Source organism: Grammomys surdaster, unplaced genomic scaffold (assembly GCF_004785775.1).
Source record: "Grammomys surdaster isolate TR1022 unplaced genomic scaffold, NIH_TR_1.0 357, whole genome shotgun sequence".
Taxonomy (NCBI): Eukaryota; Metazoa; Chordata; class Mammalia; order Rodentia; family Muridae; genus Grammomys; species Grammomys surdaster.
The window spans coordinates 1,338,818-1,356,831 of NW_021604776.1; the positions used below are offsets into that span (position 1 = coordinate 1,338,818).

The following is an 18,014-nucleotide window of genomic DNA, read 5'->3' on the forward strand; positions in this document are numbered from 1 at the left end:
ATGGCCCTCCAGGCATTGCCTGGTGGATAAATGTTTTGCATACTGTGTGCCTGGTACTGTGCCTTCTATTTTTTTTCTCTAGACACAAATTGACTCAAAGATTATATATTTTAATTTCTTGCTTCTGTTTAGGGCTCTAAATGTTTTTCTCTTTGAAATATGGGTATCATTTGAGATCTTTCAGATAACTATACTTTGTCGTGGATTCTACTGTAGATTGATAGGAGAGAGGCAGCCAGGCTAGATAGAGGCCCCAGCAGCTCTCTGGAGCTTCCGTGGCCCTAAATGGCAGAGAGCACCAAAAGATGCAGGTTCTTTCAAAATTCCTCAAGTCTCCCGCATTCCACACCTGAAGGCAAAATACGCCCACATTGAGGGAGGGAGGGTATGGATTAGAAAAGGTGGGAGAGCTGAGAACCGTATGGTGGGAAGCCATGCAATTAAAAACCTGACTGAAATTATTACCTGATTTTATAATTGACAGAATATTTAATTCAGATATAGTAAATTGACACACCTCTACACAGAGACAATTATGACTGACTATATAACACCTGACAGAATCAATTATAACTGACTGTTGTTTGATACCTTTGCACAGAAATAAATGAAACAGACATTTAGAACAGAGACGGCTGCTGCCTGTGTGCCTAAGCCTGCCTTAATTAAAATAAAATAACCAGTAGGCGATGTTTTAAAATGTCTTTGCCTTGTGGTTCCTAGTTCGATGTGTTTAAGACCAAAAATGGTTTTATAAAGAGGCAAGCTGAGAAGAGATATGTGCTTTACTGTACTGACACTGAACTGGAAAATGTAACCTAGAAATAAGTTTCCTTAGAGATCACTCCCGTTTCTTTTGTTTTGATTCTTTCGCATTGTAAGTCTTTCATTTAATCAGATGACTTTAAACAAAAGCTCTAAGACAGGTCAACCCTCAGATGAACTAGTTGGTCTTACATCAGAAGTATTGTAACTTGGGTAATTTTGTATTCCAGCGAGTATAAATAAAGTTTTGTATTAGCAATTCATTGTTTTGTCTGATGAAATGTTTTGAAACTCATTACCCAGGCTAACTTTTTGCCATTGTTTTCTTAGGGTTTAGGATGAGAATGCTCTTGACAGTTACTGTATGACTGAGCAATCTCTTCATGTAGGAAATAAGCACTAACTACATGTTCCTCCGAGAGTATTGGCAAGAAAACTAAGAAAATGAGGTTGTTGTGCTTGTAGCTAGGGATGGGTGCCTCCCAGGTAGTACTTTAGGTCGTGAGATTGTATTTTCCTGGTATGTTTCTGTATAGAAAGAGCATTTCCTTCTCTGGGTTTTAAGAAGTTTGGATTTGTGGAGCAAGAGCCACAATTAGAAGTATCTGGTTAGCTGGGCAGTGGTGGCGCATGCCTTTAATCCCAGCACTTGGGAGGCAGAGGCAGGCAGATTTCTGAGTTCGAGGCCAGCCTGGTCTACAAAGTGAGTTCCAGGACAGCCAGGGCTATACAGAGAAACCCTGTCTCAAGAAACCAAACCAAAAAAAAAAAAAAAAAAATAGAAGTATCTGGTTAGTGGAGCAGCTTGCCACTGCTACGTGTGCCTTGTCAACTGTCTTCTTAAAATATTTTACCAGTGTTGTCCTGAGTCCTGACCACAGCTGCACTTGGGATGACACACTTGGGATGATGTCTTTACGAGTGTATTCAAACATTAGAGCAGCAAAAGGAGGCAGCAGTCTATTGACCATGCTAACTGGCTCTCATCCTTTATCCTCTGCTATTTTCTCTTAAGTTCTAAAGCGGTGGGTAGAGTATTGACAGAAACCAGGTAACAGTTTAGTGTAAAGCCTAACATTGATGCCCTGGTGCCCAAAGAAGGACGAGGAAAACTGAACAAGTGACTTCTTGCCCTCCCAGCCCCTATGATGTGGCCTGTGACAGCTTGTCCAGTTCTGTTTCCTAGAAGACCTTCCATAAGCTATTGATTAAGCTCTCATTGGGGAAGCAAGTAGGAGCTTTTATCTGCATCTCTAACTGCCAGGAAACAGTGCCTGGGCTGTATTGACCAGCTATAGGATATGCTGGCGGTCACAGTTGTCTTTTACGAAGAAGCGCTCCCAGTGATGCTGGTTGTCATTCTAACTCTGCTGTGTGGCAGCGTAAATAGTCCCCTTTCTAACCAACCTGGTGGGAAAAGTCAATATCCCATCAGCAAAGGAGGTAAACACATCAGGAGCTATGTCCTCTCTCTTCCTCCCCTGCTCCGTATTACTGCAGCTCTTTAAATGTGTTCTCCCCAGTCATCAGATGCATTTGTGTCATTCACATGCACAGGGTTGCAGGCCTGTGGTTCTGGCCTGCTGGAGGCAGGCACAGTGGTTGGGGGCCTTTGTTGTATATTGTCAGAGTCCGATAATTAGAACTTTTAGATTGTCTTTGCATAGTCAGTTAACGATGTGCCCCCATCCCTGCTTCTCTTTCCACTCCTTTTGGGCATTTAAATCCTCTACAAAACTTAAGGTTGTTTTTGGAAAGGCATTGGTGTAACTTAGCAAAGGTTGTGAATAAATATGGATGTGTAGCTAAGGAACAAAAGTCTTGAGGCTGAGTTTCATTTTCTGGGGTTTTATTTGCCTCATTGTCAATCTGTTGTTTCAGCAGAGTTTTGCTTTCTGTGATGGGTGTACTCCCACGTCTGCATTTCCTTCCTGGGTCCTGGGCTTTTCCAATTTCAGGGTGCTGGGAAGCCTTATGCCACCCCCCCAACTCCCACCCTCAGGCACTGTTGCATAGACCTTGGGAATAGCTGATTTCCAGGCCTTGCCAGGAATCTTCACCAAGCAGTAGTTTGAGAGGGGACGACACAAAAGTGACCTCCTCCAAATATTGGTTAGGGGTTGTGGTTACCTGAGTTTCTAGAGCTGCCTCTTTAAGGACCTGCTTTGTGACCCTAGACAACTGGCTTACCCATTCCTCTGCTATAAAATGGGGATTTTAAAAAAGTCATCCTTTCCAAACATCTCATGGAGTTCTCGAGCTGCTATGAACAAAAAGACCATTCACGACAGGGATGCTTCCCCCAAAAGATCAGACCTGAACATAGCAGCACTGCTGTTCCTATAAAAGAACCAAGTGCAGAAGTAGCAGACACTGGAAAGGACAGAAGGGAAGGGGAGGGATTCCTCTGACTGATGGAACCACCCTCAGAATAGGAAGGCCAGGAATGGATGAGTAAAAGGAGCTGGCCATAGGCGGGGACACTGGATCCTGAGTTTGTACAGGGTGGACAAAAAGAAAGGTTGGCAAAGGCATCTCCCCTCTCCTCTTTCAGTAAGGTTTTGTTTAACAAAATGGGCAGATGGGGGATTAGAAGAATCTGTGGAGGCCAACTAGTAGGAGCTGTATGGTTTGGGAGACACTGGAGAATATACCTTTCTTCTACATCCAGATTCTTAGTACAGTGCATGCATATGTTCAACAGCACAGTGAGCGTGGTGTGTCAGAGTGGCACTCAGCTTACCTACTGCACGTGGACATGGACCTGCAGTTCACATCAACAGAGGTGGCCTGGCCTGGCTTGTCCTCCCAGGCAGTTAGGTTCTGAAAAGGGCAGGCTCAGGCTTTCATAGAAAATTCCAAGATACCATTGACTTTGGACTGTCCCCAGGGTAGAAAGAGAACACAGGCAGGCCCATTAGGTTATTAGAGATATGCAGCTGCAATCAAACCTGCACCTTTCTCTGAAAAGAAATATTGAATGTCTTTGAAGAAACTGAGAGAGACTTCTAATCCTTTTATTTTTATTTCACTTTAGATAAATTGAAGAAGCAGTTTTTTACTCCCAGAGTTCTTCAGGACTACAGAAAAGTCAAGAACATAGCAGAGCAGTTCTTGTCCTGGAGTGGCTACTCTGAAGTGAACCTCAGCAAGCTCTTCGCCAATTATGCTGGGAAGTACTGAGAGACCCAGGAGCAAGAGAGGAAGCCAGCTGCGAGTCTGAGCTTCTGAGGCCTCCGCCTGACCTAACTGCTTCACCAGCATCTTGCCTGTCTTTTGAGGACTGCATGCTGTGTTGATGTAGATGTGGGCCAGGGTGGGAGTGTAAACATACTTAACTTGCCAAATAGTTTTCATAGCACTATGCGTTACCAAACCCTTTTCTAAGTACCTAAAGACCTGTATCTTATTGGGGGATTGGATTTCTGCAGGGGAGAGATTGCTACTTTAATTGAGAGTACCTGAGATGTAAGTGACCTTCAGTTTGCCCTAAACAGAGTGTTATGGGATCTAATGAAAATTCTAACATTTTGCTTTTTCACATGTCAATTAAACCTAGTCTGTGTCCAAACACTTGTTCAGCTACTGGCTACAAGCATGGCTGATTTCAGTGCTGTCTTTCATGTAAGTGGTGCAGGGTGGTGGTGGTGGTGGTGGTGGTGGTGGTGGTGGTGGTGGTGGTATTTAGAAAGTTTGCACTTATAATACAAAGAACAAGTTTGCTTATTAAATTGTTCAAAGTTCAACATTCACCAGATGTTTCCTACTCACATTCCTTCTGTTTTCCCTTTACATATAATGTTCCAAGTGGAAGTTTATACAATAGGAAAGCACATTTTAAATACTTTGTCCTAACATTTCACAAAAGTTATGATGAGGCTGTGGTAAGGATCACTGTGTTCCATTCAGAAGAATGGGAGACAGCTGACAGGACCCCAGTGCTTGCTATGTTTCATTAGTTCTTCAGAATAGTGGCCTCTTTGAAGCAATAAACTATATTTCAATATGGCAGCCTTAAATACTTATCTATTTGTCTTTTTATAAAGAAAAATGTATTGTGTCTGTACTTAAGAATAAAGTCTTCTAAAGGAAAACCAGTTGCTGTGTTTTGTCTTTGTTTTTAAATCAGGTACAGTAAGTTGACAGAGGGGAATAAAAGCTTGATTGAAGACCATTCCCTTCCCAAACCTCAGCCCAGATTCTTTCATAACCATGCAAATCAGAACCCAGTTTGAAGATGTTAAGCAAGATGTCTGGATGTTCAAAGTACTGAGAAGTTCTGTGAACTTTGAGTCCTTTGGTATATTAAGCATGGTGAGAATTGGAGATGTTAGTTTTTGATCCAGAAAGAGGGAGAGACGGCGGAGAGACACTAAACCAATAGACAAGCTCCTGGATCCCGGGAGAGAGCTATCCCATATACTGGCACCCTAGGGAAGAAATACTTGGTTACCTGTGGATGTGAAGAAATACTTGTTGAAACTGATGAAGTCTTCTTTTGTCTAGCTTTGCCATTTCTTTTCCCTCCCCCCTCTCCTCTTCAGGCTCTTAGGCTGCTCCTCCTCCTCCTCTTCTCTTTCTCTTACACTCAGATTTAAAGTAGAAACACTGGGTTTGGGGCCCTGACAGTTAATTGGCGCTAAAAGCACTATAGCCGGTCACAACTTCGAGCAAGCAAGTGGCTTTAGGAAACAAAGGGATTGGTATGCTCTCACCACTCCTCATCAGCTGCCGGGGGTTGCTGTTATAGTAATGACATAGGGTGTCTCACCACTGTATCTGCCATGTATGCTCTCACTGGGCTTTCTGAAGAGAAAGTATATTTTCCTTCATTTCTGGAGCTGTGATTTATATTCAATATAAACAAAATTATCCTTGTTCTCCTCAAAAAAAAAAAAAAAAAAAACAGTGCCTCAACTTATTAGTTTATTTCTTGCCTTTCTCTCATGACTGTAATTGTTCTAAGGTCAAGGACTATTTCTATATAAATTCTATAGAAAATCAGACATGTTTGGCAAGTAGTGGTGGTACATACACATAACCCAGCACTCTACATGTGGCCAGAGAGTTGCCATACATTTAAGTCCAGCTTAATCTATATAGAAAGTTTCAGAACACCTAGGGACTCTTTCTCTAAAAACAAAGTAAATGTAAATAAAAGAAAAACCATTTTGAAGTGTACTTGCAGAGAAAATAGCCAATGGCAGCAGTTAGCATTTTCTTACTAGGATCTCTTACCTAGTATAGGCTTTAACTGGATGCCTGAAGAATTCGAGAAATGCATGCAAAGTTGGAACTGCAACTTGAAGAATTACAGTGGATACGCATTAAAAGGTCAGCATACTTCCCACTCACTTTTCTTAGGAGGGTCTCTATTCCTTGATTGATGACACACTCCATAGAACTGCTTCAGAAATGCCACCCATCCCTGTCTCTAAGGGCTCCCTGACACACTAGCCTGTAGCTCAAATGGTGAGAGAATGAATGGAGCGAACTGTACACTAGGGAACAGTCTACAGGGGGCAGTAGTGATGCTGAGAGGGGCAAGGCCCAGTGTGAACCTTGTGATCTACTGTTCCAGACAAGCTAGAAATCCAAATATTTAATAAGTGTTTGCCATTCTTTAAACCATGACGATTTTTATTTTTATTTGTTTTGATTTTTGAGACATACTGTCTCTGTACACACTTCTGGAACTCACTCTGTAAACCAGCTGGCCTCAAACTCAAGAGTCACCTGTGCCTACCTCCCAAGGGCTGGGATTAAAGATATGAACCACCACAACTAGGTGGTGATTGGTTTGTTTTCTTGTTTTTTATTTGTTTTTAAGGTTGCTAAACCTCTGGGCTAAACCTACTGGAATTATTTGGGAAATGGTACCACAAAGGCTCTTACTCGGCCCAGGGCCTCATGGAGTTTAGGTTGGACCTGCTGCTACTGCTGCAGCAGATCCTTACAGAAACTTTCCTTGAACCCAGCTTGCTAGCTCTCAACTGTTCTTAATACAAAGGTTATAGGGAAGGCCAGCTGAAAATCCACAGAGAATGCTCAAAAATATTCTAGTTTGTCAAAGTATGGGTAAAGTCAATTCCAGGATAGTTGCCCAGGGTATGGGGGGTCTTCTGATCGAGGTTTATAGATTGGGGTTCAGGATGAGGAAAGGGTGAGCACTAGCCCACCTCTCTAGCTCTTGCCGCCAATGAGCACCCCAAGTTACTTTCCAACATACATAGTTTGATAGAGGATGCAAAGACAAGGAAACTCAAAAAACAGATTGCCATCTGTGTCTGGGTTTTATGAAAAGCATCAAGGCCAGGCCTCTTTTCAGGAACCTGGACCCCTCACTTCAGTGCTACTCAATGTTCGTGGTCAAAACTTAAATCCATCTACCTCTTTCTCTCTTCCTCTCCCTTCCCCCTCCTTCCCTCTCCCTCTCCTCCCACCTCTGTCCTCTCTCCTCTTTCTCCTCACCTAAATATTTCTTAATTGAACAGTTTGTGGCAGAGCTTCCTTATAGCAGTTTAATAGATTAACTCATCTGAGCCAGCCTCAAATTTCAGATTAAAATTCCTTCATCCCGAAGGCAGCATTATCAGGTTGTTGGAGGCTGTTTTCAAACCTTGGTTTTGAATAGCAGCGGCTCTGCATTAATTTAACCACTAAGCTAATAAGTAGGTTTCGTTTTGTTATGCTAAGCTTTATTGCTTTTCTTTTGATCAGAATGGTGTTGTTGAGCAAAGCAGCAGACAAGGCATTCTTTGATGAGGGAATTAGCGCTCCATTCTTCCTCTATTATTCATAGCGCAGTGGAATATGTAAGTACCTGAGGGTGTCAAAGGAGCGCAGGTTCTATTGCAAAGTGCTCGCCTTGTTTCTCTCAATAGCTGACTATGAGATGATAAACCGCTTAATACACTGTGCTAATTGGATGAGAGCAAAAAGAGATGGGAATTAAGGCGAGGCAAAAGGAGAAAGTGCAACCAGCCTTCAATTCACTCTTTCAGCACTTTAACAGCACCAAAGGAGGCACTAGCTTTCTATAAGCAGACTAGAGGTTTTGTGCAGAGATAAAATGAACGTGTTAGTGGATTCAAGTAATACACTAATTATTGCACAGTATAAATACCACTACTGGTTTTATAACAGGGAGGTAAACTTCTTTTGAGAGGGTTATAGGATTGCTTGGCAGTGGTGTAGAACCTAATAAGGGCCCAGAGTAATAACCCCCTGGATTAACAAAATTGCTGCTTGTACAAGTATGATTCAGGCTTTTACGAAGATTTCCGGAGAATGAATAAAAATGACTGAATGACATTTCTTAATGTATAACTGGTAATCGCCCTCCTTTTCTTTAAAGGAAAAAAATGTATACTTCAAACTGGACTGTTAATAACGTCCAGGGACAACATGACTTTTTCTTTTGAAAAATGCTTTTTCCTCTTCAGGTAGTAGGGCTTTTCTTCTCCCCGCACCTCCGCCCCCACCCCAGCCAAGCTACCACTGTCATTTAAATCTGCAGTTGCTCTGGGGAACTCTGTTCCAAAATACCATTTTAGGCTCCATTTAAGACCCCCTCACTGAGTCACACTCACTTTTGTGTATACACATACACACATGCACATATATACATTTTTCTCTTCTAAAAGCAAGTTGGGCTAGTCCATGTATAATTTCCTCCCTCTAATCTATCAGCCCCTTTTCCATTCTAGAAGTATCTACACCTCAAACCTTCTGGTGTTTCTGAGTGTTGGTGCTAAAAATCAAAAACTAACAATAACAAATACTTGTCCCAAACTGAGTAGCAGTAATATGGGGCAGGGGGAGGACGGAAACTAATGGGAGCCAATACCAGAAACGTTACCCTAATTTTGAGATTCTTTGCCAAAACCACTCTCCCAAATTCATCCTCTTCCCACTGTTGTCACCACATAGTTAACATGTTTGTGCCCTCACGACTGCCTACAGTCCAGGCCGTGGGTAGGCTCTTCATTTCCAATAGTACCTATGCCAAGTACTCTTCTTGTGCCTGGGGCTCCTCCTGATCTGGCTAACCTGTTTGAAAAATGTAACAAATCAACTTCCCCTTCCCCTTCAACTTTGCCCCTCCCCAGAGGTGCATACAGCTCCAATCACCCCTCACTCCACAGTGGATTTGAGAAACAGGTGTCCTTTCAGTTTTGAATGTGATAGGAGACCATCCTGCCATGAATTTGACTCTCCTGAACTCCTTAGGCCTCCACATGTCCTCCTCAGTGGTGGAAAAGGTTTGCTTCAGGTTGAGGGGGTGGGGTGGGGGGCTTGTTAGCTGCTCCCAGTATTGTGACTGAGTTCCCAGATATTGGGGCCAAATTGGGTTGCCATTCATTAATAATGCTCACAATAAGATTAAATCATTCTGGAAAATCTCATAAAATCCCCCTAAGTACGCTCCAGTGGCTCTTTCCAATCCCCATCATTCAGCACTTGGGGAGGTTTGGAAGGAGAAGAAAATTGGTTTCTTTGCTTTTAATGCTGCTTTGAAAAGATACTCAGAGTTTGTCATGCGTGACATGTCACATGTTTAATGTGGACTTGCTGGAAGTCAGGGGGTCTTTAGCGTGTGATATTTATGGGGAATATTAAGTGCAGAATGAGGTCCCTCCAGCTGGGGAAAGTTGAAAGAATAGGAGGCCCAGGCCCAGGCTTGTTTGCAGCATCAGAATGACATAGGATTAAGAGTTTGTAAAACAAGGCGAGGGGTTCTCATTGGCCAGTAATAAATGTAATCCTTGGAGGTAATTTCACGCAATTTGCTTCTGCTCCATGGAAGGGTCAAATGAGAAAAAATTACTTAAAAAAGAGTTCATTAACAGGAAGAATGGTACTGTTTCTCGTATACCATCCAACTGGCAGCCTGGAGGGGGGAAATGAAGTCTTCCTACTAAACAAAAAGCCAAAAATCGACAGAAAAGTGATATTGACCACAAATAAATAAATAAATCCTCCCCTCAGGCTTCTCTTGCACTCTTCATCCACAACAGCCCGTCCACTCCAGGGAAACTGCTTTCTTTCACTTTGAAAGCCTGTGCAAGTCTGAGGGGTTGTGCCTGTAGGTCTAGAGAAATGCCCCAGAAAGTTCCAACTGGGCCTTAGTAAACCCGGGAAAAGGAGTGTGCGGTGGGAATGGTAGTTGGGGGCCACTTCCCATGCCCCAGACCGGGACTCTACCTAGGACAGGCACTCTGACAAGTCCAGACCTGGCTAAGGTAGTGGCAACCCACAGAACAGACAAAATTCAAAAAGCAGCTGGGGCTGGCTTTGGCTTTGGGCATGCTTTCGGGATTTTAGACGGGCAGGAGCTCGGGACCACAGGGTCTCTTGGATGTGCTGAGGGCTCAGCAGACTCCCTCCAGGATCGCCCTACAGTGGCGCAGCGCCCCAAGGACCGTTGACCTCTACCTGAGCTCGCACCTTCGCTAAGGCTGCTAAGGGACCCAGCTCCCCACCTCCTGCTAACAGGGCGCGCGCGACCGACCGGGCCCCAGAGACGCGCGCCCGCGCCCCCCGCGGTTGCTTGCGTCTTGGCGGGGCAGCGGCTCTCTACTCCGCGAGCCGCCGTGGTAGTCACGCCGCGCAGCCCCCCTTCCCGCCTGCCCCTCTCCCCAAAGGTCCGGCGCGCTAATTGCTGCAAATTGAAACTAATTAAGCTTCTCTTCCCTTTCCCATCACCCTGGGAGCATTGGCGAGACCCAGCCCCCGCCGGCGAGCTTCCACCGAGCGGTCACCCGAAGGGGCGCGGGCAGGGTCCTGGAGAAGGGGGGAGCTACGATTCCTGCCGCGGGAGGGGTGAGCCCAGGGGGGTAAAAGATGCCAAATCTGTTTGGGTCTCCTTGCTAAACCTGAACTGTTTGGATTTTTTTAAAAAATGTATACGTTTCCCAATGTCTACATAAGTGATGTAATGACATTTGTCGAGTTAAGATCTGCCACTCGAATACCAGTAGCTAGCTGCCTTTCCATCACTCTTCTTGCGTGCTCTCTCTCTCTCTCTCTCTCTCTCTCTCTCTCTCTCTCTCTCTCTCTCTCTCTCTCTCCTATTCTCTACTCCCTCCTTCCCCCGCCCTACTAGGGTTCCACCGAGCCCGCCCCCTCAGAAGCCAGCGCCTCAGCCACTACCTGTCATCTTGGACTGCGCACTTCCTTGCTACGTGGCACTTTCCACGAACAGCTTCCTTCGCCCTTCCAACCAAGACTCCGCTTGCTTCAAATTTCTCTTTTCAAGGTTTTCAGCAACACCTACTATACACCCACCTATCATGGAGCCCACTCTACAATCTTCCTGCCCCAGGATCCCCAGCTCCAACTGTGACAGACCTGTGATGCTCTTGGAAAGCACCAGTGCGGTGTCCTTTTGGGGTCACTTTCAAACCAGGGGCCTCTGCCTGGAAGATGCACGTGTATATAAACTCGAGGTGCTACTGTAGCAGAGCTCGCCTTTGGTTCCGTGGGGGTGGGGCAAGGGCTTGTACTATCCCCTCAGGATTTCTACAGAGCATTCACACTTCCTTTTGTTAAACATATATTTTTTTTTTATTTTGAGCGTGACACTTCTCCACTAGATAGCAAGGAAAAGTGATAACAATTACACATTACACAAAAGTACTGTACCATTGCCTTTATCTTGAAGGTTTCCGAAGCCTCTACAGTTAATAAGTTAAATAAAGGGCTTGAGTACATAAATATTTGTCTAGGAACCCTACCGTATCTACAACACAGTAAGAATCTACAGGAGGACAAACTTTTACCATACCACGCTGAGTGCAATTGCGTTATAACATTTCAAATATACAAAGCTCTGTTCTTTTTTTTAATAACAATGGTATGTACAGAATCAATAATCACAGTTTGGTGACTTCAACAGTCCATAATCTAGCAGAGTATTTCCCTTTGGTTTGATATAAAAACCTTGGTCGGTGTATGATAAAGAAGAGAACAAGAACGAGACGCCCCTTTCCTTTAAGTGCACTGTTAGCTATCTTACAGATTCGCATTCGCTTCCCTGGCCCTGGCGTCTGTCTAGCCGGGCCCGTGCTTAAATCAACTTAGAGCGCCAAAATGCTATTCAAAAGAAAAGCTAAGTGGGATATCCGGAGGAAGAGAAGGTTGGGCTTTTAATTTTTAAAACTTCAATACTAGGCATATTGGGGAGAAACCCTCCCGGTTATTTTCAGTAAGGTAAAAATGGGAGAGTGGACGGTTGAGTTGGCGTGACATTGGCAGTGGCAGGGGTAGGGATAGGGACAGGGACAAGGGCAGGTGGACAGCCAGCGGGAGAGATGTCATGTCCTTTAGCGCCAAGAGCTGCCTTGTCCGCGTCCAGGCTGCTGCGAAGGCGGCTGCGCTCTGTCTGGGCTGTCTTGGGAGTGAGCTGGTCCTCTGTTTCCATTTGGTCTTGAGTGGTGCTGAGTGAGGTGACCTTTTGGGGCGCGCCCTAGGGGCGCAAGGGCGGAGGGCAGCCTTTAGCACACCTCCTTCCCAGTGCTGGTGCCGGGCAAGATGTTGAGCTGCGTGAGCTGCGCGGCGTGCTCCTTAGCCTTGAGCCTCAGTGCCGCTATGCTCGATGCGCGTCTGTCTGCGGCAGCGGTGGCCGGGTCGGCCAGCGCGCCCGAGGCCACTGCGCCCTCCACCGCGGGTGTGGGCTGTCTCAGGAGCGCAGCCGCGGTCGATGCGCTGGTCAGGGGGGCCATAGTGGAAAAGAGCCTGTGGGGAGAGCAAACAGCGCGGTCACAGCCTCGTGAGCGAGGGGAGCGCGGCTCCCTGGACAGCCACCTGTCACCTAGGCGGCGAGGGTGGAGGGCTAGGAGCAGCTGGCAGAGTCCAGCCCCTACTGGGGCTCGGGTTGAAAGTGAAGTGGGCTGATGGCTTTGCTGGAGGAAAGAACCCACCAAGAAAAGAAAGCTCAAGGGACCAGACACGTCCGAAGAGGACGAATCCAGAGCCAGAGGCGGGCCCTGCAGCCCAAATCACAAGGCCCAAGGGCGATTCTGGGGTTTTGGTTAGGAAAGCTTGTGTCCTGAGGTCAGCTCCTGGAGTGACGCTGTTGGAAGAAGAGCAAGTGGAAAGGCACCAGAGAGACAAACGGGATGGAAAAAGAGGGGTGGGGAGGGTGGAAGAGAAAGGAAAAGCTAATGGTGGAAGGGTCCAGAAAGTAGACTAGAAACTGCCCAAGACCCACACTGCAGACTTTGCACTCTATGGGCTCCTTCTGAGCGTGAGCCCAGGAAAAGCTGCCCTTGAGTGCTGGCCTTCCGGTCCACCAGCGCTGGCTGAGCACCCTCCTTCGCGTGGCTAAAGTGCCAGAGTCCGCGGGCAGGGATATTCGGGCGGCCGCCTGTTGATTTCAGCTCCACAGGCGGCTCGGACCTTCCCGAAGCCCCGCACCCCCCCCCCCCCCAGAGACACCCTTTCCTCACCTCCTTCTTTGAGCCCCAGATGCCTCCCCCAGATAGTTCCCAGGGTCGTGAGCCCCATGCACCACTCAAGTCAATGCCTTATCCTGGGACCGGTGCCAGTGTCTGCACCACCACCTCCGGGTGGCACCAGGATTACTCTCATCCCTTCCCCACAACACCCCTTCAACACCACCACCACCACCCGCAGCTGAGGCCGGAGCGCCCCATGCCCTCATCTACACTTTTGTGGCCTGGAGTGTTTTTTCCAACCACCTCCCCAAAGATTCCTGCTCCAGTCCCCCACCCCCACCCCCCGGGAGTGCAATTCAGAATGTCCTCAATTAGAAATGAGCCCACCTGGGCTCTTGGAGCCCTGTTCCTCCTTTCCTTCTCTTCACTCACCATGCCAACCCCCGACTCCTCCCAACCTCGAGGAATCTCCGGTGTTTCAGCAGGGGTTCGCCTGGTTTTACTAACAGACATTTGTTGGTGAGGAGGGAGTAGTTAGGAGACACAGGACTTTATTTTGTTTCCAGAAAGAAATGATAATGGGTGACCTGGAGGGGACATAACATGCCCTGGTTTCATTAGGTAAACTGAGGCACCCCGCTTAACTGCACTTACAGGCACTTGCTAGGTATTTTCATAGTTTGCTACATTAATTTTCCCTCAAGTCCTACTTTCAGTTTTCCTGAGGATAATTTTTTTTGTTAAGTAGCTGCACAGTTGGATGGATCTATTATTTCTTTGTTCTCTCAAAGAGAGATCATTGAAGCTGCATTCAGATTTATTTTCACCGCACTTTCCAACTTAATATTCCCCTCCTTTGTTTCTTTGTCTGTGTGATTATACAGATTTTTTATTTCATCATTCAATGTTCGCTTAAAGAAAGGGAGTTATATACAATGAGATGGCTCTTTTATTTCGTTGTCTTGTGCCGCTGTCGGGGTCGAGGTTTGCGCATATAGGGGTACTGTTGGCATCGGGTCATAAGTGATAAGGAACATAGAGTCTGGGGAAGAAGAAATAGTTCTGTGCACTTGAAGGGCCTTCTGGCTCCTGGACTCCTGTAGGGGACCCCAAGTGTGTCCCTCTCGCTGCCAAGCTCTGTGGCTTGCAGAAAGACTTTTGCAAGACTTTTAAAGTCCTCCGAGCTCGGTACCTATACCTGTTCATTCAAACTGCCCTGGCGGAGGGATACCTTTAAACCGTACTTTTTGTACACTTTCATGAACACTTGTGGTTGTCACAGTTGCTACTGTCAATTGCCCTTCTCTACTTACTCCTAACTCGCTGTCCTCAAGACCGACTTTTTCTTTTAAGTACAAGTTAGAGACCATTTTATTGGATTTAAAGTCACTGAGGTTGAGATGTGTATAGTCTCCTCCTGCCTCCTCTCTGACCTTAGCATCTGCTTATGTAAGCATATGCTTCTGACAGACAGATTGACAGATGGACAAACAGAGCCTCTTAAGGCTGTAGTTACCTGCCAAATGCTGGGCTGATGAAGGCCGGGTGCCGGAACACGGCTGCTCCTAGGAAAGTGCTCAGGCCCAGCGGCGCCCCGCTGGGCGGCAGGCTGGCAGATCCGGGGGGCGGAGGTAGGCTCGGGAAGGCAGCTGCAGCCGCAGCAGCGGCGGCAGTCCAAGCCGAGTCAAGCGCAGGGTGATGCGGAGGAAAGGGGCTGGCGTCCAGGTAGGGGCTGAGCGGGTGGGTAGCTGAGAGCGGCCCGGGAAAGGGCAGCCCCGGGGGGTGGGTCTGAGCGCCGGCCTTCTCCCGCTTGCGCCACTTGGCCCGACGATTCTGGAACCACACCTGCAAAATGGAGAGAGGGGCCGAGTTGTCTTGGCTCTAGCTTAGAGCTTTCTCTCCCTCCTTCTACTGTTCCTGAACCCACCCTGGCCTTCTATAGCCTCTGTGTGAAAAGATGCCCAGATTTTAATTCAGCAAGAACCACTGAACAAGCAAACCCTTAAACGTGGTGACTATTTAGCCCAGGCTTCCAAGACTCCGGAAAGTTAAAACATGGGGTCACCAAGGTTGCCAGGTCTGGGCTGACCCTTCTTTACTGCAAGACTTCACTTTAGGTCACTTAAGCCTCTCTGGACCTCAGTTTTCTAATCTGTAAAATGGGGCCAATGAAACTGTTCTCCTAAGATTCTAGTGAGAATGAGTGTAAGGCAACAAATAAAAATGCACAATGATGAATGTTGAGAACTGGCATGCATCAGGCCATGGACCATGAGTCTGTTCTGAGTACTCGAGATGTTCACATATTTCAGGTTTACCCAACAGCCTGGGCAATGTTTGCTCTCTCTTAAAAAGCAAAGTAGGTAGATAATCTATGTATTCTTTGTAAAAGTAAAATAGCTACTCAATACATAGATGCACTGTATTGGGGCCTAGGGTTTGGATAGGATTGAGTTTAAGGAGAGAGCTGCTTCCAGAAAGTGAAATTTTAGAGGGCTAGTTCTCCATGAAATGAAAAAGGGGGACCAAAGTAGACTCTCTGCAGGGACTTTGTTGTATGACACATCACTGACTACTGTGAGAAATCAGGCAGAATCACCTGAGCACAGGAAATCAGAGGGCAGGGTTTGCCCCATTTCAGAGCAAACAGCTCCCCCCCCCTCGGGGGAATGTGTTTTCACTTGGTTCTTTAAATAAGGTAGTTCCGGGCTCGAGGAGGTTTCCAGCCGGAGGTATTTTCCTAATTGTTAATAAGAAGCACTTTGAATAGAGACCTTTACCTGAAACATGGCAGCCACCGTCATCTAAAAATATCCCCCAAGAGCATGAAATCATTTTTATGTGACCTGCTCATCACTCCCACAGCTCAGAAGCTATGTTCCTTCTCCCCAGAAGGCATCAATATTTTTAGGGCTGAGTTTGTGACTGCACATGAGTCTAAAAATTAAGAATGAACACTAGGGTTATACAGAATTATATTAAAATATAATGTGAGTTATCACAGAGGATCATTTTTTATTATTATTTAAAAAACATCTTTCAAATTTCCAAGCTGGCTGGGAGTGTATTGTACTAGCAGCTAAGCTTGGTTGAACTTCTATACAGTCATCTGGGGCAAGGAAAAAAAATCAAGAATCTAAACTGGTTAATTTACTTAAGGTTCTCCGGAAAGGGACCCATACATTCATCAGCCTTCAAATAAGCCATGTGTGTATTATAGAAATGCTCTAGCTTCAAGACCCAAGGCTTAAAAAAGTTAGACTATAGTTAGATTAGACTGGGTGGGTAGCTTTCTCACATCCAATCTGTCTAGACAGGAATATCCACCATTTCTCCATCACAGGGAAAGGAATAAAGGAAGGGAAGTGGGGGCAGTGGAGGCAGAAGGGCCTTAAATAACATGGAATCCTTTCTAAAGAGAGATCCTCTGTCTCTTGGGCTCTCTGGCTCAACTGCAATTATCAAGATGTCCCCTGCAATTCCTTGTTATTGAATTAATACCTCTGAGGCCCCCAAAGGTAAACGAAAGGACTCTGATAATTCATATTCACTTAATTACATCTTCTCCAGTGAATAGTGGGGAGAGGAGAAGGGGAGGGGGCGCTCTCCTTCTTTTAAAAAGTTATTTAACTTTCCCACGACTTGTTCCCCTGAGCTGAAAATGTGGAGTTGCTGTCACATCTCTGTTTGACAATGGAGAAATGTGTCAACAGAAAGGAGGGAACAAGCCTCATCATTAGCCCTCTAATGCAAGAAGCTGTTGTGTATTAAATGAGCCATATGGAATTTATTGTGCTTTATCAGCGCTTGATTTTGACTGTAAAGTGATTCACTCAGCTCCTAACCCGAGGACATCTGTTTTCTGTTGGCCATCGGGGCTGCCCAGTGTTGATCGTCTCTTTGGTTATGAGGCCTGGGTTCGGAAATGCACTCTGGTATGGGGCTGCAAACACCTTTAATAGCATTGCACTCACTCCCTATTAGATCAATGTGGGCTCATTGCTATAAAAAATGGGAAATCAAATAGCATTAGCCAGCTCCTTGTGCAGGGCGGAGGGGAAATCAAACAGCATTTTGCCTTCAAATGGCCCTGTTTGTTCTAGCACTAAGTGGGCTTTTATGAAGCCCGATTGGAGACTTAATCGCAGCCAAATACCTGCTTGGAGCTGAGCGGATTTGTCTAACAACCAAATCCATGCTCCATCCTATTATTTCAATCAGAGAAGTCGGCTGGTGGATTGTTTTCTATAGGGGCCTTGGGTACCAGGTTGGGGTAGGGGGCTGCTGAGTTGCACTGGAAAAGCCCGGTTTGATCCTGAACTACTTTAAGCTCCCAGACCCAGAAATCTTCTTCTCCTACTTCCTAGTTTGCAGCTTGCTTTTGAAATATCTTTTTGTGTGCGAGTGCTTGGGTCTACTTTTCAGATTTGGATTCTCTTCTTTTTATTCAAAGGGCAGCCCTCCGCCCCTACCCCACCCACCCTAGCCCTCCTTTCCCCCTTTTTGGAGCTCACCTGGACTCGGGCCTCAGTCAGGTCCAGCCTCATGGCCAGCTCCTCCCTATAAGAAAACAACATCCAGGCAGGTCAGTTAGGTCCCAGTAACCCTCTCTCAGTCACCTTCCCCTTCACGAAAGCATCTTCCAGTCCACACCCCAAGTACATGAGTATGACTGATCTTTGCCTCTAGCACGCCTATTATTTGAAAACAGGAAGAAAAACCAGCACAGTGACACATACAAAATATTATACATTGTATTATATCATATAATGTGATAGGGGTTGAGTCCATAAGTCTTCAAACTTAGACAGAGAGTTTTGTCTCAATGTCCCTTAGGGTAGAGTAGGG

The 18,014-nt window shown here is 46.0% G+C and overlaps 2 protein-coding genes across 4 annotated transcripts in view; one reads left to right on the forward strand and one right to left on the reverse strand.

Annotated features, from left to right (window-relative positions):
• The window catches only part of Pola1 (DNA polymerase alpha 1, catalytic subunit), a 305,175-nt gene extending 300,313 nt beyond the window's left edge, over positions 1-4,862 (forward strand). The window contains exon 37 of one of the 2 annotated variants that reach the window (XM_028779615.1): positions 3,803-4,862. In XM_028779615.1, coding sequence (XP_028635448.1) covers positions 3,803-3,948 — 146 coding nt within the window. In that variant the 3' untranslated portion in view covers positions 3,949-4,862. The remainder of the gene's footprint in view (positions 1-3,802) is intronic. The other variant, XM_028779616.1, reaches the window with a different exon arrangement.
• Positions 4,863-11,310: 6,448 nt separating this feature from the next.
• The window catches only part of Arx (aristaless related homeobox), an 11,779-nt gene continuing 5,075 nt past the window's right edge, over positions 11,311-18,014 (reverse strand). For both annotated transcript variants that reach the window (XM_028779619.1, XM_028779618.1), the window contains 3 exons: positions 17,681-17,726; positions 14,683-15,011; positions 11,311-12,504 (listed from right to left, as the gene is read on the reverse strand). In XM_028779619.1, coding sequence (XP_028635452.1) covers positions 12,264-12,504; positions 14,683-15,011; positions 17,681-17,726 — 616 coding nt within the window. In that variant the 3' untranslated portion in view covers positions 11,311-12,263. The remainder of the gene's footprint in view (positions 12,505-14,682; positions 15,012-17,680; positions 17,727-18,014) is intronic.